This window comes from Corapipo altera, unplaced genomic scaffold (genome assembly GCF_003945725.1).
Source record: "Corapipo altera isolate COAL_440 unplaced genomic scaffold, ASM394572v1 343, whole genome shotgun sequence".
Classification (NCBI taxonomy): Eukaryota; Metazoa; Chordata; class Aves; order Passeriformes; family Pipridae; genus Corapipo; species Corapipo altera.
In genome coordinates, this window is record NW_020884913.1 from 4,940,612 (window position 1) to 4,964,517 (window position 23,906).

At 42.1% G+C, this 23,906-nt stretch overlaps 2 protein-coding genes across 12 annotated transcripts in view; one reads left to right on the forward strand and one right to left on the reverse strand.

The window, feature by feature from the left end:
- Positions 1–14,447, reverse strand: part of LUC7L3 (LUC7 like 3 pre-mRNA splicing factor) — a 19,273-nt gene extending 4,826 nt beyond the window's left edge. For 6 of the 11 annotated variants that reach the window (XM_027654735.1, XM_027654734.1, XM_027654733.1 and 3 more), the window contains exons 1-9: positions 14,236–14,447; positions 7,625–7,691; positions 6,598–6,637; positions 6,228–6,372; positions 5,128–5,202; positions 4,935–5,039; positions 3,660–3,821; positions 2,961–3,235; positions 2,274–2,434 (exon numbers count right to left, since the gene is read on the reverse strand). In XM_027654735.1, the coding sequence (XP_027510536.1) occupies positions 2,274–2,434; positions 2,961–3,235; positions 3,660–3,821; positions 4,935–5,039; positions 5,128–5,202; positions 6,228–6,372; positions 6,598–6,637; positions 7,625–7,691; positions 14,236–14,334 (1,129 nt within the window). In that variant the 5' untranslated portion in view covers positions 14,335–14,447. Of the gene's footprint in view, positions 1–2,273; positions 2,435–2,960; positions 3,236–3,659; positions 3,822–4,934; positions 5,040–5,127; positions 5,203–6,227; positions 6,373–6,597; positions 6,638–7,624; positions 7,692–13,291; positions 13,340–13,763; positions 13,905–14,235 lie in introns of those variants that run through there. The other 5 variants (XM_027654729.1, XM_027654732.1, XM_027654736.1 and 2 more) reach the window with 3 other exon arrangements.
- A 2,484-nt stretch (positions 14,448–16,931) lies between these two features.
- On the forward strand, positions 16,932–23,651 carry ANKRD40 (ankyrin repeat domain 40). The gene is made up of 5 exons (XM_027654611.1): positions 16,932–17,184; positions 18,657–18,805; positions 19,824–20,297; positions 21,149–21,330; positions 22,484–23,651. The coding sequence occupies exons 1-5, from the start codon at positions 17,042–17,044 to the stop codon at positions 22,622–22,624; spliced, it is 1,089 nt and encodes a 362-aa protein (XP_027510412.1). The 5' UTR covers positions 16,932–17,041; the 3' UTR covers positions 22,625–23,651.
- Positions 23,652–23,906: the final 255 nt, after the last annotated feature.

Below are 23,906 nucleotides of genomic sequence, written 5' to 3' on the forward strand. Positions count from 1 at the left end.
AGGACTTCTGAATTTTTAAAGTGTGGCACTAATTAATGTGTAATGGTAGGCAAGTCTTGGGCAACCGTGCCTTGGTTTTTTGGTGTTAAAGAGTCCTGTTTATAAAGCAGCCTGAGATTTCCAGATGAACAGCACCACATGAGCAGTTACAGCCAGGCCTTTGCTGCTTACTTTTGTAACTGCACATCAGTGGTGCCTATAAAGACAACTAGATTCTGAAGCCAATATTCCCAAAGCAGCATCAAATGTAGTAAGTTAAATCTTAACTTCTACATTACTACTTTCTGTGCAAAGAGTAGAGCAGGAAGCCACATGCTTCAAATATATGAATCTCTAAAGCTCTCCACTTAAACACCTATCTACAGTGCCACATTGCAAACATGAGGATGTAATGCTTACAGAAATTCAATGTTTGCTTAGTAACTACTACTGCTTTGGGTTTTTTCTCCCCCTCCACCTTTTTGGTATTTTTTCCTGCTAAAGATTTTCTCAGCAAAGGGAAAACCACAAACTTCTTCAGCATTACAGTCCTGTTCTAAGGCCTATTTGTGTTTCTACAGAAGTTAGGACTGCACAGTCAAACAAAGTTATTGATTTTCCCAGGTGGAATTTTCATCACAGCTCACAGCATCACCTCACTGTTCTCATTTCTGGAGGAAGAAAGTAGCAAGCAGCAAATAAAACAGCCAGCAAGGAAATCAGTCAAGTTAAAACTAAAAATACTGAGATGCTGAAGGAAGTTCATTCACTAGCTCCTCTGTTTATGGGGAGATAAAGGAAAGAACTGAAAAGCTCAAAACCAGAGCAAATGTGAATAAATAAGAAAACAGTTATTTATATGCACAGATACACACATTCAGAAGAACAGGACATTCTTGACCAAGTACCAGAAATCTGTTCATAAAGCAGGCAAAAAGGGCACAGTATCAGGTAGGAATAGAGTAACAAGTGGACAGATTTAGGCTACAACACTGTCTGAGTTTAAAGCCTGCAATCAGTTCCACTGCCAACAAGCAAGCAGCTAAAACCACTTGCCTATAAGGCAAAGGAAAGCGAGACAAGAATCAATACTAAAGATGCCCCAAAGTATAAACCAGAAAAATTACAACAGTCCAAGGAGGTCAGGCAAGAGAAATATATGAAGCATTACCAACATTTTGGCAACTAACCCGCTTGATAAATACGGAGAAGTAAGGGTGGGGCAGACAGGCCTATGGAATCCAGAAACATGCACAGAGCACCTTTCATTCCAGAGAACCTCAAAAGTACCTTAGGAACATAAAAGAATAGTTTCATCCATTACTGATGGTCAGCCCGTGGAGTGGGGTGGCTGTTTCGGACTGGACATTAGTCAGCTCCCCAGAGCCAGTGGTTTAAGCCAGAAGTACTACGCTCCTCCAGAAGTTTCAAAAGACTTTTAAAGGGGGAAATTTAGCAATAACAGTTAATTAGTATCTTCTCACAAAATGGGAATCTGTAGTGTTCTCTCTGTAGCTCTTTTTAATTCTACTTAAAGTTTCCAAGCACCAGCCTCTGGTGAAGCAGTGAGTCACCATCAGTGCTGTGGTACGTGGCATGTACAGCTACAAAAGCATTTCAAGGACCAACACAGCTTTCTGTTGAGACTCACCTGAATACTGACAAAGCAAAACTCACTTCATTTAAACAACAAACAAAAAGCCAGAACAAAAAACAAGGGAGAAGGGTTGGGGGAAGAGCAGGAGACTGGGGAGAAGGCACGAATTGTCATTTAGAACATTACAGAAATTCTGCAAGATTTATCCTGGACTGCATTCATAGATGGAAAAAAAACACCTTAAAAGTACTGTTAAAGGATAAGAAAGGAAACATGATAGTGTTGAGAAGTAATAGATGGGACAGGTGAAAAGTCAGGTACCAATCTCCCACAAAACATGTACCTGCAAAGGGTAATATCAGAAATATCTGCTAACAGTAGGAATATAAGACATCCACTCTTAGGAAATGATGATTACAGGTTCATGCTTTCCTAAAGGTAAATAGGTCTTAAAAATCCTTGCACACTTCATTTGCAGACAAAGTGCAACAGGTGTATGTATGCACACACGTGCAGTAACAGCAACTGAAAAAAAATGCTCCACAATGGTTAAAAGCAACATACACAGCCTATAAAACCAGATCTGATTTGATGCTCAGAGCTTTCAGTCACTCGCTAAAAGACTAAGAGCTTTTGAGACCCTAAGGGAAGATTAGTTTCAGAACTTGCTATGAACTCGGTCTTGACACAAACATACCTTTTTCTTTTGACTTCCTGTCTTGTTCTCTCTCTCTGCTTTTGCTTCTGTGCTTGTAGGATTTCCGATCCCGGCTCTTTGACCGTCTCCTGTCCCTGCTGCGAGATCTGTGTTTCCTTTCTGACCTGTCGTGACTTCTGCTCCTCCTTCGGTCACGACTCCTGAACATTCAGAGAAAATTTCAAAAATGTCAATCTCAGCTGCTATTTTCTAACTCAGAATACAAAACAGTGAAACAGCAGCACTTTCTAATATATTGGTTATTTGCAGAAAACAAATCTTAACATATTGTATCTAAATACTTCTCAGTACATTAGACTTGGCTTCATATTGCCCTCTTCATTTACTCCAACATTTAACTACACAGCTTAAAAATATGTACCACCAAAAAATAAAGACCAACTTAAGTAAGAAACAAGACCCTATTCTTTGGGAGCAATTTTATGAGCTCCCTCAAAAAACCACTTCCATCACAATGGTGTCACCTACTTCCAAAAATGGAGAGAAGACAGTGAACATGCAGCAAAAACTTGCTTATCCTTAGAACCAATGAAGTGTGTCTTTGCTTAAGAGATAAAGTGAAGTTAACAAACCAGTGATGTGACCCAGGCTGACAGATCAATATTTTTATCTCTTGGAAAGTTACATGAAAATACATCACACACACACACACACACACAGAGGTACCTGCTTCGCCTTCTCTCCCTGCTTCTTGACCTTTTGTGGTCTCGTGACCTTCTGTCAGATGTTCTGCTCGAGTGTCTACTCCGGGAGCGACTCCTTTTACGTCTCTCTCTATCACGAGCCCTCTCCTTTTCCTTTTCTTCCTCTTCGCGCCGTCTCTTCCTTTCCCGCTCTTCTCTTTCCCGTTCCCTCTCTTTCTCTCTCTCCTCTCGTTCTAGTTTCTCTTTTTTCAACCTTTCATCACGGTCAGGTTCTTCTGTTCTTTTTCGTAACTTTTCCTTCAAAATCAAGTTCACAGGAAGAAATGAAGATCAGTCAAGCTAAATCACTGAGTATATTTAGTTTATTTATTCTGAGGATGTAGAAGCTTAAGCTTTTAAAATATTTCAAGTGTTATTTTCTAAACAAAGGACAGCACTTCCTAAAATCCCTGAAATGAAAATCCTTTGTCTTACAGAACTTATTTTGCTGGTCATTCTCTCAAGAACAAAGGCCATAAAAATTCCCATCTGAATTTACATCTTTGCTTGTATCTGGTGTAACCATACACAACAAAACATGCCAGGTCAAGCACAGTCCTAAATGGATTCCACTCCTTGGAGTGTTTCACTCTCTTGAGGAAGTCCACTGGACAGCCTTTTATGTACCATGGGAAGCCTCCAAGCAATTTTATCATGTTCAGAAACTTGAGGAAATACTTACTTTTAAATCTTCTACAGTAGCTTTTATTTTGGCATAACCCATGTGCTGCTTTCCCATCAAGTGGTCATCTACCCTGGACTGTGCATCTCCTACAATTAAAAAGGCTCCACAAACTTCACAAACTTCCATTTGTTTTTCTTGGGCTGCAAAGCTCTCAATTGTCTGCAGAAAGAAAAATATTTGATAAGGCAAAAGAAAAACAAGTTTTAGCCAGAAGCCAGTGAAGAGTTTTAGAACTTTACTGTTACTTTTGTCAAATCCCAGGCACTACTGAAAGCTGAAAACTGTATCTGCCTGCTTTGTCTTCAGGGCACTGCACCTACCAGGGTGAACAGGGCAAAAAGAGGATACCTACAGTCATTCCATGTGAGCCACAAGGAAGGAGTCCAATAGAAACCACAGAATTACTCCTCACTGCATGTACACAGTAATATTTGCAGCTTCCTTGCAATCTCAGAAAAACAAAATTGTAAGTTTTTCTTTTACAGCTTTCCTTTTCAGTTTTAAGATGATTTCTTTTGCATCAACTGAGGTGTCAGGAGCTGCAGAATAACCCTGGAACATGCCTCAAGGAATCAAAAGGCTAGAATATCCCATGAAGAAATAAAAAAAGGAATGCTGAGCTTCTCTTTAAAAGGATGACAGTCAAACTGATCCAACAGACAAATGAGAAATACACTGAAATTTCAACATAAACCCAAGTGTGATTACTGCTGTACAATGTCCATGAATCATACACTGTGGACATAAACACACTGCCTGCAACATTTAAGAACTTTTAAAAAATAAGACTCTCAATTTGAGCATTTCATTAAACTCCAAAATATAATATTTAAACTTAAGCTCCTTTTTACTGACAGGAACTTGCTACTTAACACATTCCCTCTGGCTTCTGTGGCTCTCACAGTCAGACAGATGTCTGTCTGTAGTCACAGCCCTGACACAAGGGCTTTCTGTAACAGTCACACTGGTAATTCAGTAAAATTATACTGCAGAGGTTACAGGGTAAAGTTTAACTGAGACCAGAACCAGAGTAAGCTGCAAGCTCACCTCCAGGACTGCTGGGTGAATAATTTCATAATTTGTTTGCAGGAAGCCCACTCTCAAGGTGGAATGTGAAATAAAACACTGGATTAACATGTTTAAATGTCCTGTTATTATCTAATCAATTCTGCTCAGACCTTGCATGCCTTCAGTGGAAGGACAAGGTTATTCAGAATGTACTGCTGCACCAAATTTTGAAATGTCTGACAAAAAACCAAACACATAACTTACTGAAGTTGTAGATCTCAGCAATTCTCTCTCTTCCTTTAACTGTTCAACAAGTTTCATCATTCCTTGTGCCTCTTCCACCTTTCCTTCTGAACCCAGTTCTTCAATCTAAAGGACAATAAAAAAATTCAAATGTAACTTCTGATCAAGTAACAAAAGCAAGAGATCTCTCTTAGGGGGGTTAAAAAACCCTCACCTGTTGTAGAAGTACATCAATTTTGTCAGTTAACACCTGAATCTTCTCCTCGTTTTTACCGGTAGGTCCTGCTCCCTGCAAACAGTACAAGTGTGAGTTGGAAGGTTTTTGTTTGCTTGTTGGTTTTTCTTCTGTTGTTAAAACAGCTTTAAAACACAAAGGTACGTCTTCTCATATTTCAGAGACACTTCAGGAATAACATCCTCCTGCCTCTTCTTGCATGAGGAGCTACTAATAATAGTCTAGTTTAACATAAAACTCTGCTTGACACAGCTTACTCCACCCTTGTTGAGTCTAGTCACACTAATTCATCCTAAGTCAACAAAAATGTTCAAGGTTCTGGCCCATAAAAGGTAAGATATCCAAATTCAAAGCCCTAAATTTAAACTCTCAAACTGCCATGCAGCTGTTACATATCTTTGCAGACATTCAAGTATGACTTAGAAGTTCCGTGGGCTTTGAAATTCGACTTCTGAGCACAAATGCAACAAGAATGTCACTTCCAAGATGTATTTGTTAGCAGTGTCCTCTCTGCAGGCTGTCAGATTAGATTTACTGCCTCCCTCCCACCTTTGCTCTGCTCCACAACCAATATCTCTCTTGACTGGATACTGTCCACAGCTCCTTCTGAAGCAACTGCACTTTGCACAGAAGAATCAGGTGAAGCAGCAAAAAGGAGCAAGGCTGCCCTGGCAGTCACAAAACCCACAGAGCACGGGCCACAGTCACTGCTCCAAACCCATCATGGGAAAACATACAACTTACTAGTGCAGGGAAGGAGGAATATTCAGCTAAGGGAGAAAAGGTAAACTGAGGTGGTCAGGGCAAAAACAATACTTGACAGGATTAATATTCCCAGCAGAGAAGAGATATTGACTCTAAATAAGCAGATGGGGAGAAAAGAGAGGGGCTCTTGCTGACTGTGGAGCCACTTGGCTTGTCCATTAGGGCTTGATGCAATCTGCTGGCTAACAGATGAAGAGACTTATCTAAAGGGAATCTTCTGGAAGACAGTATGTTTCACCTGAAAAGATAAGGTAAAGAGACCACAGAGATGCTCTCTGCAGGAAAAGCTGCCTCAGTGGTTCTTCCAGACTCACCCCAGAGGACTGTTGGTTCTGTGACAGTGCCAGGCGGGCGTGGCCCCTCCGGATCCTGCGCTCCACCTCTGCCAGCAAACTCTGCAAATAGCGCAGGAAATCCCTCTCATAGCCCACCTTCATAAACCGAGAGCTCTTCTCATACCTGGTGAAACATTGTACAAACAAAAGCTCACATCAATCCACCACAGAGGAAAAATAAGTAACCAAACACACAATATTATAAATTCTTGCTCGCAGTGAGAGTATTATACATTTAAGTAAATGCTTACATAAATCAAAAAGCAATAACTTTGTCGTGTTTGGGTTGCTTTTAACAAATTTCAAACAAAACCACTATTTGCTTTAACATATCAACCAACATACTTACTGTTTACGGAGATTTTCATCATGAATTTTTTCACAAGGACCTAAAAAGACAACACAAAAAGTTTAAGTCTGCATTCTTGAGTGGTGTATTCACATTCCATCAGCATTTGTTTGTGCACCATGAGAGAACAGAGTTACAAACACCTCCCAGGGACTTTTATGCTTCTGCCTTTCTGCTTCCTTTGCTTGGAGCTTGACAGACACATTAAAGAAAAGGCATGCCAGTATGGTTTAGTAATTATAAAACCAAAACAGACTCTGAGTGACATACAAAGTCTTCATGTAAAATAGAATTTCCAGATGGAGTTTTACATCAGTAAATCTCAACTAACAATGTAATATCTTAAACACCTGGGGTCTTAAAAAACAATTAAAGAAAAATTACATATGAAGGGTAATTTCATCAGGCACTTTCTAATTTCCAGTGTTCTTTGTAACAAGCTGGCTACTTAAAACACTGATCTTCAGAGTCAAATTAGGAGGTATGTGCTCAGAGTTCATAAAGGTACTCATGTTAAAACTTCCCACCTTCCCCAGACTCTCAAACTCTTCAATGAACTCAGTAATTAAGACAAGAAATCTTACTTACCATCTCCAAACTACCATTGCTTGAAAGCCATCAGTAATTCAGAGCTGGCTTTCAGAAATAACTACCACAGTAGATGAGTCTCTAAAGTAAAGTAGCTCAATAATATACAGTCACACAAAACCAGTTAAAACCCTGTCCAGGCAGAGTAAATCAAACTAGAAGCCAACACTTCAGCAGGAGAAAACCACCCCAACTCAGTAATTTAGCTCACACTGTAACATAAAAATTTTTATATACAGTTTCTTCCACTTAGACAAAGTAGGAACTGGAATAAATGTTGTTCTCAGCATATTATATCACTGGCAACCCTTTAGGAATATAAAAGCCTATTTTCAAAGTGCCTTGACAGAGCAATTAACAACAAAAATGTAGTTTGCAAACAAAAGCTCAGCTGTAATTACATGTAAGTGAATACAAATGTCAAGACTTAGAAACTTACCTAAATCAGAACGGGTATTTGTAAATAATTCAGCTGGGCAAAAGCCACAAAGGTAGTATTTGCAAACCTGACAGAGGAGAAGAAAGAAACAGGCATTATTTTTTGTCTCTTAAATTGGCAATTTTAGGTAAACACTATTTCTAAAATACTGTGTAAATCTTTCCTTTGTACACCACAAAATTTCTGAAAATTCTACACACCCTCTGGATTTCTTGGCAGCAGTAAGTGCTACAAGGTGCACCTTGATGACAAAACACCAAAAATCTTACTTTCCCTTGCAATAATAGTATTTAATTTTACCACTAAATATTTAAGATTACAGGAAAGTGTCACCAATTTATAAATATAAATACTTGATATTTCCAAAGGAAGTAAATCAGATTGGACTATTTAGTAAGTTACAATGAAATTCTTTAACTGTGAAAAGCTACAAGAGGTGACAATGTCTGCCATGGAAGCATGGAACAAATTCCTCTGCTTGCTGGGAACAACTCTGTGTTCAGGCTTCACTTCCTCAGAGCTCCTGGCCTGGAGAACAGGAGCCACCAGCACCCAAACACCAGGTACTGTCTCAAGGATTCTGAGGGCAATTAGAACATGTATGGTAACTCTCCAGAAGCTTTCCCACTCCAATGCTTTTAAAAATCCCTACTTTAGGAATGAGAGGCAAAGAGACATCATATACCCCTCCAGGCAGGCAGAGAAGACACTCCTTTTAACCTGGTTTCCTGCCAGCTCACAAAGGGTTTGGTTTGTTTCTGCACAGTCTGGTTTTGCATTACCAAGTCAGGTTCTGATAACAGAAAAATACCACCAGAAAATTCAAAAAAACCACCAACCTGTTAAGTCTAGCAAGTAAATACTTAACATATGATGGGATAAAAGCAGCTTTTGTTAAAAAGATTATTCACCCTCCCCCATGGGCATGGGCTTAGCTAGTCAAGTTGGTCAGTCCCTGAAGTTTGTAACACAGAAATATCTCCTGCCTATCCATCAGAACAGCCAAAAGGGTAAAATCAGAAATACTTTCACCCTTAACTTCATAAACATTTCGAATAATTAAGTCTTCACTAGACCATTCTTGTAGATGTGACTGCCATTAACTAAGGTGTAAATCCAAAACTAGCCTGGACATTCTTCCAACACCTCCTTTATGTTACACCAACTTCTAATGTTTGGCAAATCCAATAACTGTGATTGCTACTACAACCATCTGATCCTCTCACATACACCAGGGACAAAGATCTGCAAACTATTATTTCTCAAGACAAAATCTGAAGTATTTGAACAAATGGGGGTTAGGAGAGTGACCCCAAACCTACCCCACCACCTCACTGAAATGCCTGTGACACCAGTTGCCCAAATAAGATCAGTCTGATTTCTTTTTCCAAGCTAAATGCCAGACTGCAAATCAGGCTGTGGAAGTTAAAACTCTACTGACTGCTTTACAGATTACACAGAAAAACAATCAGGCTTTCTACTGACAAGCCATGGACACAAAACACAAACAAACAAAAAAATCTCTCATTATATAATGTGAATACTTCTCCCACGATCCAGGTTAGGGCACTGGCACCTATTTGAAGTAATTTATTAAGAACAGTTACGAAAATATATAAAATCACTTTTTTTTTTTTTCTTCTCAGAAGCAAGGAGAAAGATACTGGACAAAATCTGATTTCTGAATCTGCTCTCTTCTCTGAAAGCTGCAATATCCCTTGTTTTAATATCAAGATGTTTCAAGGGAAGAGTTTCTGGTAAGAACTCCTGTACTTGTCATCAGAAACTTAATTCCTCTCTACATTAGCTTCTTCCTTCATTTTCCCATCCCCACATTCGAGTTTCAGGATCAGTGAAAAGGCATTTTGCAAAAAATTTCAGGGATGGATTAGACAAATTTCCTAAGACACAGAGAGCACAGTCTGACCATATTATGCTGCTAAAAAGTTGTAGAGTAGCTCTTATCAACTCAAAACCTAAGCAAACTGCTCTGTAACACTTCTGAAACAAGCAGCAATAAAAGGAGCAAAGGAAAAGTTATTCAACATAGAACAAAAAGCCCCACTCCCACCCAAAACCAGAAATTATTAAAACTGCTTTATGAAGTAGCACTCCTAGGAAAAGCCTCCCCTTATGAAGAGACAGCTACAGCGAAAAATTGTAGTAACCAATACTAAAATATGCAGCTTTAACAGTCACATCCTGTTTTAATTATTTATATATTAAAAACCCAATCAAACACAAAAACCCCAAACCCAAAACGATGACAAAACCTGCCCACACTGAAAAGCTGCCATAATTTTCTCCTACCAGCACTAGGATGGTACCCAGTGAATTACACAACATTCTCTCCTAGGAAGCACCTGCAGAGAAGTACCCACTTCTGACTGGTTCAGACCCCCTCCCATACCTATTCCCTTATGCCCACCAACAGAAAAACACAGTTTGCTAGAATCCTGCAGAATCTTACTTCCAGCTCAGCTTCACCACGTGGAGCATCTGCCTTCCCAGGCTGAACACACCATCAACTGCACTCACAGTCAGTCCTAAATAATCAATGATGAGCAAGAACAGGAAGGGACAAGGAATGGCTGAAGCATCACAGAGCCATTAAAGGACTGAAACAAAGGTGACTGTTGAGCTTCAATTGACATCACTTGTCCATGGCTTATCAGGCCACTGCACTTAGCACAAGTAATATGGAAATACTGCCATATATGCAGGAGCAGAGCAACAGGCAGTTCAGTATGGATAATTCCCTAGGCAGGTAACAAGCATTTATTCCTTTCTGCCGAATTATTCTGAGGACTCCACTACCAAGAAGGTGCAACAGAAATGTTACTGTCAAAGTGTTGCAGTAGGATCAGCCACAGCTCGTGTCTCAAAGCCCCCGGGATCTCACATTTCAATAAGACACTGGAACACACACAGGCACTTGGAATTTCCACTTCTTCATCTCAAATTCACTAATCCTTGAAATCTCCTGGAAGTGGGAAAGCAGTATCCTCTGCCTCTATGTCCACTAAGTTAACAACAAGAATTGCAAGCTCTTCTGGAGTTTGGGAAGCAGTTCAAAGCTTTCCCATCTAAAGAAGCTACTGACAGCTCTCTATGGTTTATGCTTCTACATTAATACACTTCTCTTCTGCAAGAAATTTATTTACTGAGGGAGAAGTATCTCTCTAACAATGATAAACAATTATGCAAGCAAATTCCTTTAGGCAGACAATTCCTAGTAAAAAGACTGAGAATAAAATCCAGCAGGTTATGGCTTACACATCAAAAACTAGTAAATTCCTTCACACAGATTAGTTCTTTGAAACCATTAAAGTTCCCATGCATCAGACATTTTATGAGCAATTCCCGCCCACCCAAACCCAAACAAACATAAGCCCTTCTTCCAAACCCACTCTTACAGATAACCTTCCATTACTGATATTCTTCCAAAACAAATAACACTTAAGCCCTCTCCCTCCATCCCCTGAAGGATTAAGTCCTCAAATTCTACCTAGATGCATTTAGGTCATTGGTATTATAAAAGTGTAACACATCATAAATACCTAAAACCATCGCATCATACTCTGAAAACAGAACCTTCATTTTGAGAACCTGCATTATCAGAGACAATGGGTCACAGTTATTTCTCCAGCTCTTCACCCCTCCCTGCTATCCGAAAACATGACTTTGCCTTGAAGGAAGCACCACAATTTCAAAGCCTTACACAGAGCACAGGCAGTCCATGCTGGGCTCTCCTGTGCTACAGAACAGCCTCAGACCTCTCACGCAATCGCTGTTTCCGTATGAGCTCCCTTTGTGCAGGTAGCATATCAGAGCAGCAACGTGTGAATCAACAGAGTTACTGTGCCAGAAATACACTTAACAGTAAGCAGAAAGACTGAAATAAATGATACAAATAATTATCTCCCTATACAAAACAAAGCCTTTACGCCAAAACCAGGATTGATCACTTAAGGACATGCTGCAATACTGAAATATCCAGCGAGTGGGATTCCAATTTTTAAATATGAAAGGCTTTAATCATGTCAAAGTTTTAAAGTGAGAACTTTAGCTCTACAGAAGGTTTTACAATACAGATCAACGTGTTTCACTGGCTCTGCAAATTAATGCTCAGCTATCACACACACTGCTCACACACCTTCCTCTTCCACTCCCATCTTGTATTTCACTGCATCTTCCAGCTTCTCAGAGCCACCTAGATGCGATTTCCAAATGATAAACAAAATACAGATCAGCTTCTTCTGATAATATTCCATGCCTAAAACTGATGAAATGTGACACAAAATCCTAAACTTTGGGAGGAATACAACATGCTGACACTGAAAAGGCTGCGTGGTTATCTATGTCTAATCTCAGAAAAAACAACATTAGTGCATGTATTTCATCTGAAAAGCAGAAGAGCAGTCAGGGAGAGGAATTAACGTTACTATTTGAACCTTATCTGCATTTCCTGTGTTTTAAGATGTGTCAGCACTGCAAATTGAATCTTTAGGAGATGCAGAAAGTCAAACACGTGTTTTAACGGTAATTTTTGGTTTTTATGAACTTGTCAGTTGACTGTAGGAACCTAGGAAAACATTGCTTTCAGAGAGGTTGTATTTAATTATGAGCCTATAAACTTATAAATAAAAGCAAAAGGTGAGCAAACAGCAGCAGTTCCTGCAAAACTGAAGGCTCAACCCTGAGGCTGTAACAGTCCTGCTGGACTCAGACACAGGACAGATCTTACTGTCTGAACTGTCAGAGGGCTGGGAAGGTGAGACAAGGCCCGTTTCTGAAACAACAGAACTGAGTAAGAGCTTAGAGACAGAGTCCTGTGATTATAGTCAAACTCTTCAGCCTAAAACTGTAAGTGAAAAAAACCCTGAAAATATTCTGTGATTTGCTCACTCGAAGATGAGGAAAACAATCCAAACTTGTCAAAAGAGAATGAGGGGAAAAAAAAAAACATACCAAGAAAAAAAAAGTCTCTCTCACATTAAGGAATAAACCAAACCAATCCCCTTATTTGTCCTACCTGGACCAACATGGCTCTAGACATTCACTTCACTTTTCATATAACTTCTTATTTTGAGTTCACAATCAAAAGGAAATGTAACTGAACACCTAACTGAATAATGATATTTGCTTAATAAGTCTAGAAAAACATAAAGAAGGTCCTGAACTCACAGTTTCCTTCTGACTCCCACTGCTTACCTATACAGCAGCATTTTTCAAGGGAGGGACTCGCACTTGCAAAATCTGTGGCAGGACAGATACTGGTCCTTATCTCATGCATTGCAAGGCAAATTCAAACGTGTACTGTCCATCCTTATAATGACATATCACTTGTTTAAAAACATGAAATTTCCGCTTCTGTGATTAAGATACGATTTAGAACAGCCAAACCCAAGGATTTCTCCCTCTTTCCAATTTAACAACATCCCAAGAAAATGCTAAAGGGGGAGGAGCCAAACGCTTTGTGCAGCTTACACCACAGAAATTCCCATTGCATAGGTGATAAATTACTGTAAGTGTGCACTTTAACTCGAAAAATATATAATGTACGGAGAGAAAATAAAATTAAAAAACACATCAGTGTTCATCTCTCCCAAAGAAGCAGCTACAGGAACTTAGTGGCTACCACTGAGTTTTTCTGAAATAACTTACAATACGACTATGATGGCCGTCACTAAAAGTCATCATTCATTAAAGCTCCACCATTCCTGGGCAGAAACACCACTCCGAAATAATAATAAAATAATAATTAGAAGTCCTGTTTGGGCTACTTATTGCAGAAAATGAATGAATCACCACAATAACAAAAATACATAAGTACTGCTAAAAAACAGTCCTGTTTATGTTTGTGTGCTCCCCCCCACCTTCCTCTGACTGAGGCGGTATGAAAACAATCAAGCTTTTCGTAGCCAAAGCTTCGTTTCAGAAGTCTTACGGTTCTTCCTGAGCTACAACCTGCAGACGTTAAAGCCGGTACTCCCGGACCCTCCTGCTTCCTCCCCCAACACCACCCTCAGGAAGAGATCCAGGGACATTTGCCTTCCAAACTACCAACATCTGTCTCATCCCTCTTCGCGCAAGCCAGCAGCTTCTACTCAAAAGCGCAGAATTCTTTTAACCTCACCCTCTCTCCCCGCATTGTATTTGTGTCTCCCCACGAGAGAGCTCCGCCACCACCGGCCCTCTCGGACCGCCCGTTCCCGTTAACCGCGGCCCCGGCCGCCGACACCCAAACAACGGGGCTGTCCCTCCAGCAGCACAACAACAGCCTGGCTGTGGCGGGGTCTTATTATTCCTCCTTCTCCTCTTCCTCCTGCTCCCGGTGAGGGCCCGGCGCGGTTCCCGCGCACGGAGGGCCCGGCCCGCCCCCGGCCGCCATGCAGGGCCCAGCGCGGAGGGCCCGACCCGCACCCCGCCAAACCACGGGGAACCCCCCGCGCTGCCCGGCACCTCATTCCTTCTCCCCTTCCCTCTTCCCTCGCGGCTGCCCCCGGGCCGGGAGAAGCCTCCCATGTCGCTCCGACAAACCCTCCGGCCCTCCGCGATGCGGGAGCGGAGCGAGGGAGAGAGGGGAGAGGCGGCCCCGCTGCACTCACGCTCTCGTGGTCCCACCGCACGTTGCTGCGCTTCTCATCCGGGGCCAGGTTCCTGTCCCGGCCCATGAGCTCGTCGAGGAGCTGGGCGGCCGATATCATCGTGTCGTCCTGGCCGAATCCCCCCTCGCCACACACCGACTCGGCCGCCTCGCCCCGACCGCCCGCGCCGCGCCTGACAGAGACAAAATGGCGGCGGCGCTCGCCCTGCCCACAATGCACCGCGCGGGCCGGGCCCTCACGGCCGCGGTTCGTGGCTCGGCCCCGGGAGCCGCGGGGTGAGCGGCGGCTGAGGGGACTGAGGGGGCGAACCCCCGGGAAACGGCGAAACAGGGAACAGCGACACCCGTGTGTGGCTCGATGTGAGGGACGGCGGGAGCCACACAGTGCCCAGCCCTGTGTGGTGTCATGGCAGACAGTGTCCTGCCCTGTGTGGTGTCATAGAATCACAGAATTAGCTAGGTTGGAAAAGAACTCTAAGATCATCGAGTCCAATCTTTGACTTAACACCACTTTGCCTACTCGACCGCGACACAGACTGCCACATCAAGTCTCTTCTTAAACACCTCCATGGACGGTGACTTCACCACCTCCCTGGGCAGCCGGTTCCAATGCCCAATCGCTCCCTCTGTAAAGAACTTCTTCCCAATGTCCAACCTAAACCTCCCCTGGTGCAGCTTAAGACTGTGTCCAGCCAGGACACAGCCCAGGCACACAGTGCTTGGCGGGAGGCTGAGGACACGGCCCTGGGCACAGCTGGAGGGTTATCACAGGGTTATCTGCACCCTGGCAGAACCAAGACCACTCCTGATGCACGGTTACTGACACCCAGAGTGCCTACGGCAGAGGGTATTCCCTTTCCTGAGTGCCTCCAGCTATGGGTATTCCCTTAGGAATTCATAGAATCACAGAACAGTCTAGGTTGGGAAAGACCTGTAAGTTCATCAAGTCCAACTATCAACAGTACTATCACCACTAAACCATGTCCTCAAGTGCCACATCCACATGTTCTTTGAACATTTTCAGGGGTGGTGACTCCACCACCTCACTGGGCAGCCTGTTCCCATACTTGACACGTTGCAGGGTGTCCTTCATATTTAATGTAAATCTTTCTGTTTGACCTTGGAACCAGTTTTGGCCCATTTTGTTGTTTTCCTTTTTTAGATGTGATTTTATACCTCATATGTACTGAATTTCACATAGCAATTTTCAACTATTTTCCAATTTCTCAACATTAATTTGAACCACTTAAGTGCATGAAATTAATTAAATTTTAATTAAATAATATTTTTTAAGAGCTTGAAGCCTGTATTCATGCAGATCCTGTAAAACCTACAGGACTCACAGCAGCCTTTTTCAGCATCACTGAGGGCTTTGTGCAAGCACCAGCATAACCTGAGGAGTTAACTTTTGAAAATCTCTCCATAACACCTCCGTTATGCAGCAGTGAGAGGTATCACGAACTTTTTTCAAGCTTTGCAATTTTGTAATGATTGAACAACCCACTGGAACTGTTGGAAGAGTGTAATTGAAATCAACACCACACAACTGGCATGAATTTTCAGTCAATATCCCACAGTCTGGGTTTGGGGGCGGGAGGGAAGGCGGGTGTTTTTGTCAGAAACTGGGGCAGAACTGGGCTGTTTCAGCTTCTTTCTATTGCTCCGATTGCATTGAGAAAGCAAACAGGTACCCTGGAGCCCAACTGCTGCAGAGTTCCTTGGCATGTCAGTGTGGCTGCACAGAGTAGGCTGGGATAGAAAAGTCTGACTGGAGTTCAAAATAATTATTTTGACTTTTAATAGTTGTGAAATTTTTACCAACTGTTCTGTAACTTGATTTAGGACAAATCCACAATGACCAAACCCAGCTTTTCAAACCAAGCAATGCAAATGGCAGGATTTACCTATAATCTTTCCAACTGATTTGCAGGTAGATGTAGATTTTTATTTTAATTTTGGGGGGCGGGGGTTGGGGATTAATTGATTCTGCTGAGAATGCACAAAGATGGTGAGAATTTCCTAAGCAGAACAAGAGGATGCTCCTGTGGAAGTGTCCATGGCCAGGCTGGACGAGGCTTGGAGAAACCTGGTCTAGTGAAAGGTGTCCCTGTCCATGGCGGGGGGTTGGGATGAGATGATCTTTAAGGTCCCTCCCAACCCAAGGTCCCTCCCAACCCAAATCCTCATAATCTTAAAAATCTCTTCAGTACCTCCTTTCATGGCAGTCAGCAGACAAACCCAATTTTTCCAAATCCCTCTATTTACCCTCTTTAGCAGCAGGCTAGTGTAGAACGGTGACCATCATAACATTGTTTCCTTAACCTGGGTAAAACCACTGGATTAACTGAATCTTACTTAAATTACCAGAGATACTCAGTGAGCTAGAAATATACCCAACCCCTGAAAGTATTCAAAGCCAGGTTGGATGGGGCTTGGAGCAACGTGACCTAGTGGAAGGTGTCCCTGCCCAAGGCCGGGGGGTGGGGGGGGGTGGAACGAGACGATCTTTAAGGTCCCTTCCAACTCAAACCATTCTACGATTCCACGACTCATTCTACGAACGATTACAGAGCGCGCAAGAACAACAAGCAGGGCAGGAGACACCCTCTATTGTGCATTTGTACGTTAAATAATATTAAATGACCGCGGGAGCGCCCCGTCCCGCCGGGCAGCGGCGGCGGCCGCGCCCCGCCCGCCCTGCGCTGCGCCGGAACCGGCTGTCGGGGCCGGGTTGTCACCGGCAATAGGTTCCCCCATCGCGGGGGTGTGGGCCGAGGGTCCCGGCGCTGGGCCCGGCGCGGGCGGCGATGCGGGAGGCGGGCGCGGAGCTGGCGGAGCGGGAGCGGCAGGAGCGGCTGCGGGAGGCGGCGGCGCTGGGGGACGCGGAGGAGGTGCGGCGGCTCGTGGAGCTGGGGGTCGGCCTCAACTCCCAGAACGAAGTCAACGGATGGTAAGGGCCGCCCTAACCCGGCCACCCCCCCGGCGCTCCCGCGGGTTCGCTCTTCACGCGAGGTGCAAATTGAGAAGGAAATAAAAGGTCGATCCGCCGCGGAATACTCCGTGGAGCGATCCCTGTTCCGGAGGTGCGGCTGATAAACCGGGGTCTCAATCAGGGGTCCCCATCCCACCTCCTGCGCTGTTCGCTGCTTCTCCGGGTCACGGTGCACTTACTTTATATTGATGGGTTTGATTTTTTTCCTCCAGGTCGCTGTGTACTTACTTTGTGCTTATATTGGTGGGTTAGATTTTTTTTTTCCCCAGCCTGAGACAGCAGAGGCTGTCAGAACACAAGCCTCGGCTTTACGTGTTCATGTCTAACTAGAAATATTTATTGTTGACTCTAAACCAAGTTTGAAAATGGCTTTCCCTTTCAAGCAGGGACCCTGCAGGCTGTTTCAGAGGATGTATACGAACGCTTTGGTTTTGACATCTCATTCACACCCACCTGAGGACACTAAAGCCAAGGCTGTTCTGTAATAGACACACAAACCACAGCAAAACAAAAAACCGAAACTGGAAAAGGCTTTTTGGGGCTGGACTTTCAACTAAAATATTTTCCCCGTCTGAGTTTATTTATTTCTATTTTAATTCTTAAAAAAATAAATAAACTTGGAGAAGGGTTGAGTATGTTCATTTTTCTGAAGTTTCCTTCAGCTGGAGCTAAAGAATTAAAACATAAAAACTGGACAAAGGTCAAACACTGCTAGAAGCTGGGATAGGAAGGGATGGTCTGACTGTATAGCAAGTTACATGTATGAGTCTAAGTCCCCAATGCTAAGCACTAAATAAGTTTAGTAGGTTTTAAGATGTTTCTTTACTATGTCTCTCTAGTCAGTGACTGCAAATAATAATTTAAAAACATAGAAAAGCATTCAGTTCTGTTGTCTACAGATCAAAGCCAGGGAATTGCTGGTGCAGGAAATAGCAACTGGGCAAAGAATTGTGCTGAGAAACTATACAGTATTTTAACCATTATTTACTTGTCAAAAGTGCAAGTCCTTGTGCTGACAGCATTAATTAAAGAGTACAAATAGCATCCTAGGGAAGTATCCCTAATAGATTATGTGTACACATACATGGACAAGTATTTTAAGTACAGATGATTTTTTCAAAGATTAAGATAGCATGCACAAGATTTCTTTTTTATATTTAATTTTCCAGCAAAGTTTATAGCCTAAGAAAGGACAAATTGAAAAGATCTTGAACTTTAAAAACACTACTTTGGTATCAAGAGCATTAGAGCAAGGGAAAATGACATCAGCAAGTGCCATTGCAGGCTCTGAATCCAGTGTACATTTCCAAGGAAGTTTGCAATTCAAACCTATTTTGCTAGACTTGCATTAGGTCTTGTTCTTCTCACAGGCAGTGAGAAGAGTGGAAATGAATCTGCTTTGACACAGAGTTAATGTTTTCCGTGTGCAGGACATGTTTGCACTGGGCCTGTAAGCGGAACCACGCGGCCGTGGTGGCTTATCTGCTGCACGCAGGAGCAGACAAGGACATCCTGACCAAGAAAGGAGAGAGGCCAGCCCAGTTAACATCCAAGAGAGAGATCAAGGAGATGCTGGGAGGTAACCTAGTCACTGTGCCATGTGACCATCAAAGACTAGTAAAGGGCTGTTTAAACATGTGTGCTCCAGTCTTTGTTTCGCATGCGAAGAGACTGTGTTTGGATTTCAGTACTAACTATACTTGATTTCTGGTGTTTACTTGATAAGAAAACAAAGTTTAAGAAAAGAGGATTACCAACAAATTCCATACCCAGCTAGCCAAACTTTTTTCTAAACAATGACAAATTAGAAAAAACGTTATTTTGAAGAATGCCATGCAGCAGACAGATGCAGCTTCCTGTTTCTAAAAAGGCAATGGGAGAAAAATCTCTCGAATTTGTAGGAAGCCCTTATATGATCAACACCTAATTTTCCTGATGTTCTGTGTTGAATAAATCGAAAATTAGCAGCCCAGATAAGCAGCTCATTAAAGGACATTGGTAAAGCATCTTTATCTTGTTTGTAACTGCTGGAGCAGAGTAGGATTTGCTGCTGGAGGTGATAAGTAATTTGAAATGTGGTCGATTAACAACCTCTCCCCTCCCCTTTGTACTCCCATGTCTGGTTTTGTTTTCATTGTTATCTCCCAGCTGTTGAATGGGTAATGCTGCAGCTCTCCCAGTACTGCATGTTCCCTTCCCTTTATCCCCTGCCTTAATATCGACCCTTTGTTTTTTGTTGCCTGATGCATTATGAAAATGACACCACCAGAGACTGTGTAACAACAGGCTGCTATGGATTAAAACAAACCAAAACAGAAGTACTGCCACATTTAGGAGGAATTAGTACCCCCAGAATTACTAGAATCAGACTCAGCTTTTGTGTTCACTGTATGGCAACACCTGAGCATGGTTCTGTTTACTGTGGAAAAAAAAAGGTGCAGGTCTTCCTGATCCATTTTTTAACCTGTGATGCTTTTAACACTCCACTCCTTCCCTATAATAATAATAATAAAACAGAAATAAAGCAGTACAATAGCAATAATTCTTTTTTTTCCCCAAGATAAGTCTCGGAGAACGTTGTTTTGTTTGTTTTACAGTGGAAGACGATGAACTCCCGGACGTAAAGCAAGATTCAGACCTGCCAATCATCCCCAATTACCTGGCTAACCCACCTTTCCCTTATGTTTATAACACCACTGGTAGCAGCATTCCAGATCCCACTGTGAATGGGAATGTCTCCCATTCTGAACCGCACGATGCTGACTCTCTGTCCGTGCCTGACTCGGAGCCTCACAGACATGAGCCATTACAGCACGGGCACGCTGCTCCCGAGGGGGCTCCCAATGGGGACATGCCACCCCTGCCCCGAGGGCCTGCTGGGCCACCACGCTCACATCCTGTCCTCCAGAGAACTCCTGTTTACCAGGGGCCATTGTCATGGAGCAGAGGCCCCCCTTCGCCGGCAGGATCCAACCAGTCCATACCCCAGCAAGAGAACGGCTCCCGCGTGGGGCCTGTGCCGGCCTTCCAGCCCGTGTTCTTCACAGGAGCTTTTCCACTCAATATGCAAGGTAACAGCAAAAGTCTCCTCTCACTTCATCTGAGATCTTCTGTCACCTTGGGCACTGCAGACTAATCAGGGTCAGACGTATTCACAGCACTTCCAGAGATTTTCAGGTTTCCGTGCTTAGACATTCATGAAATATTTGTAGGGAATGAAAGATGCAGGTATCCTGTTTCTGCTGGAACTGGTATTAAAATATTGATGAAAACATTTGCTGTTTGTCTCAATTGTCATAAAAGCATACAGGCCCCAGGGTAATCTAATTCTCTAAATAGCATAGTCCAGGCTGCAAATACAGAACGTGACTATGCTGGTGAGCACAAGAGAACCTCACATGGCTCAGTCTGCACCCAGGTCTTGAGCCGAATTGTTCTGGGATCTGCCAGTTCTGCAGGGAAGCTTTGCCTGCCTAGAGAGGGAAATCTGCAATTCCAGTTTCTGTTCAGAATTTAATTCTTGAAATAAAAGGTGTTCTGATGCCATGGGGTGGCAATGAGAATTGAACTGATGACCAAAAGACTAAATAAAAGCAATCTTAGATTGCTCAGGAAACTGATAATCAGTATAATCTGCTGTTAAGTTGGCTTAAATCCAGTAAGGTGAGTATTCATGCAAAGGCTCAGACATCCACACGCACACTGCATTAGATTTGTAATGATTTTTTTTATATAGGTTGATGAAAGTCAATGTAATGAAAACTCTGCTCATACAATTCCAGTTTTTGCTTTCCAAGTGTTCATGTGTTGTTACAAATAACACAAACAAGGTTAATAGAATACAGAAGTATTCAAAAGTTAGTCTGTAGTTTTGAATTCCTTTATACATCTGCCTATTAATATGCCTTTTTATTTCTAATAGAACTGGTGCTTAAAGTTAGAATACAAAACCCTAATCTTAGAGAAAATGACTTCATTGAAATTGAACTGGACAGACAAGAACTGACCTACAAGGAACTGCTCCGAGTGAGTTGCCATGAGCTGGGTGTGAACCCTGAGCACGTGCAGAAGATCAGAAAATTACCAAATACAATGTTAAGAAAGGTAAGAACTCTGCATTTTGAAGTGCATTAACTTATAAAAAACATTTTTAGATTACTGTTATAAAGGGCTAATTTGTTGGTCACCTGCGTAGGCCCATGTTGGAAAAAAAAGACAAAATGAAAAACCTTCCTTCAACTTCCAACACTGAGCAGTTGTTTTGGTTTTTTGTTAAGTAAAAAGGCTCTCGAAGTTTCTTTTCATAACCATTTGGTGTTGAACCCAATTAACACCTGATTTTGTGAGCTGCCATCAGCATTTAGAAGGCCTGCAGAACTCAGCCGAGCTCTGCAAGTTCATCAAGGCCTGGCTGGAGTCCTTGCACAAACAGAGATGTTTCAGAATTACTCAGTGCAGGTCTCTGAACGGAACTGTCCTTACTTCAGTGACATTCACCCCTGCAGCAAACACAAAAGGCACCTGCTGACCTGTTTTACAGACTCACCACTGACCTCTCTTTCGCTCCAAAATCCTTGCAGAGCATTGTTGGTGTCACTCGTGGGCCAAATCTGATTAGGACTAGATTAATAGACTTCACCCTTCTGCATCTTCACTGACTACAGGATGACTTATTCTGTGTTAGTCAAGAAGTGGAGGGAAAAGAAAAAGACACAAGGAATTCTGCCACTTGCCAACTTCAGTTACTATTGAAAAGAGTTTTTATATCCAGCTCTAATCACTTCAGGACACTTACTGTTCCTTGAGGTGACAAAAACCTAGTTCTGTGTCATGCTGTTGGCAGCAGAGCAGAGCTGTGGGGGGCCCAGAGCTGGCCTTAGTAGGCTGTTCTGGAGGAAGCTGCATGCAGGACCTTCTTTGGTAGATGCAAAAATCAATTCATGAGCATCTAAGAATTACCAAGCAGGAAAAAAAAGAGGACTGGGGTGGCATGCAGTAGGTCTTGACAAGTGCAATTCCTCTAATCACTTGCACTCACCATCAGTGTTGCATTCCTTCTAAAAATAGACAAGTGTGTGAGTGGCTGAATAGGATCCCAAAATAAATATAAGATGCAACAGGATGTCTGCTTTCCAGCTTACTGTAAAGAATTGTTGTATTTATAGATACATACTTGTGTTAGCATGAGATAGTTTTAACTTACCTCTGCAAAATTAACAGGCACTATCACCTAACTACTTATTTTATTTATTTAAAGGACAAAGATGTTGCAAGGCTACAGGATTTCCAAGAATTGGAGCTTGTTCTAACAGTAAGCGACAAAAACTTACTTTTCAGAGTCCCAACACTTTCTGAACGGAGTGGTTATAACAAGAAGGCATCAGAACTTACATACTAATTGTTCAAGGAATAAAACAAAATATTTGTATCTCTCATTTTAAAAATAAGTTTGAAATACAATATCTATAAGGGCTAATGATGTGAAAAAAAAAATCTATTTTGTTAACCTGGAAATAAATTAAAGTGGTTATGCACAGTTACAGCTTCTAGTTAATCTAAGAGTAGTGAGTCTGATATGAAAGTAGCTCAATGCAAAGGAAGTATTGGCAGAACTATCTGTTAATGCAACACTTTTCCTTACAAAAAGATAATCTTCAAACACTGCAGAGTTAGCAGCTCTCAGGGAAAGGCTTACCTTAAGCTGTTCTAATAATTTGATTGCTATAAAATAGCAGAGGTACTCAAGCTAAAGAACCTGCCACGAAGCCCATTTAGTATTTGTACTGAGTCCATTACCATTAGTGTTCCCTTTTTAGATTGTGTATATTAAGTCATATCTTACTTAGAAGGAAAAAAACAGAAGGGTTTAAATGTGTGGAAGAAGCACAAAACTACGTCTCGTTTAAATACTATCAAGTGACTTATTACCTGTGATTTCTTAATCCCTGTTTACACTTTTCCCCATTTCTCAGGTTAAAAATAAAAGTGATAGTAATGATCCAAATAATAAATATGCTCTCAACCAAAATCCCTTTTATTGTTGTCTGTCAATATATAGCATTGACATGTGCAATTTAAAATCCTATTCTTCTTACTGTATTGACATTTCTCTAATGCTGCTTTAATTTCCCCTTTTAAAAGCACAAAATTGTAATTTTATTTTCCTTTTGCCTCTGCATTCCTGAGAAAGATTGCATCTTGAACCTGTAAAGTTGCCTGTGTAAGAGGAAACTAGTGAAGTGCCCAGTGATTTCTGGGCTGATATTAAATCTTCCTGTGTTCCTATGCAATGTATTTTATTTTTTTCCCTATGACTTGTGTTTACCCATGTTGTTTACTGAAAAAAACAAAGACACAGTTACTTAAAATTCAGAATTTGACTAATTTGCTGTGAAATTCTGGAATAAAGAAATTGAAGTATTTAAGAGCTGGATTTTATCTGATTTTTTTTTAGGATTTTAGTATTTAGTCTCTCTGCTTGCATTTGATGAAGAGTTCTCTTGTAGCTTAAGTGAAAAGTGGGTGCTGTGGATTAGATGAGCAAACTAAAGTATGAGATGTAACAGGCAAACAGAACGCACCAAGCTGGACTGAATTTTCCTGTTTCTTCCCCTTCCCCTCCTCCCTCCCAGTTTCTTTGGAAACTGCAGCAAGCAAAGGAATTTATCTCTGTCTTGTCT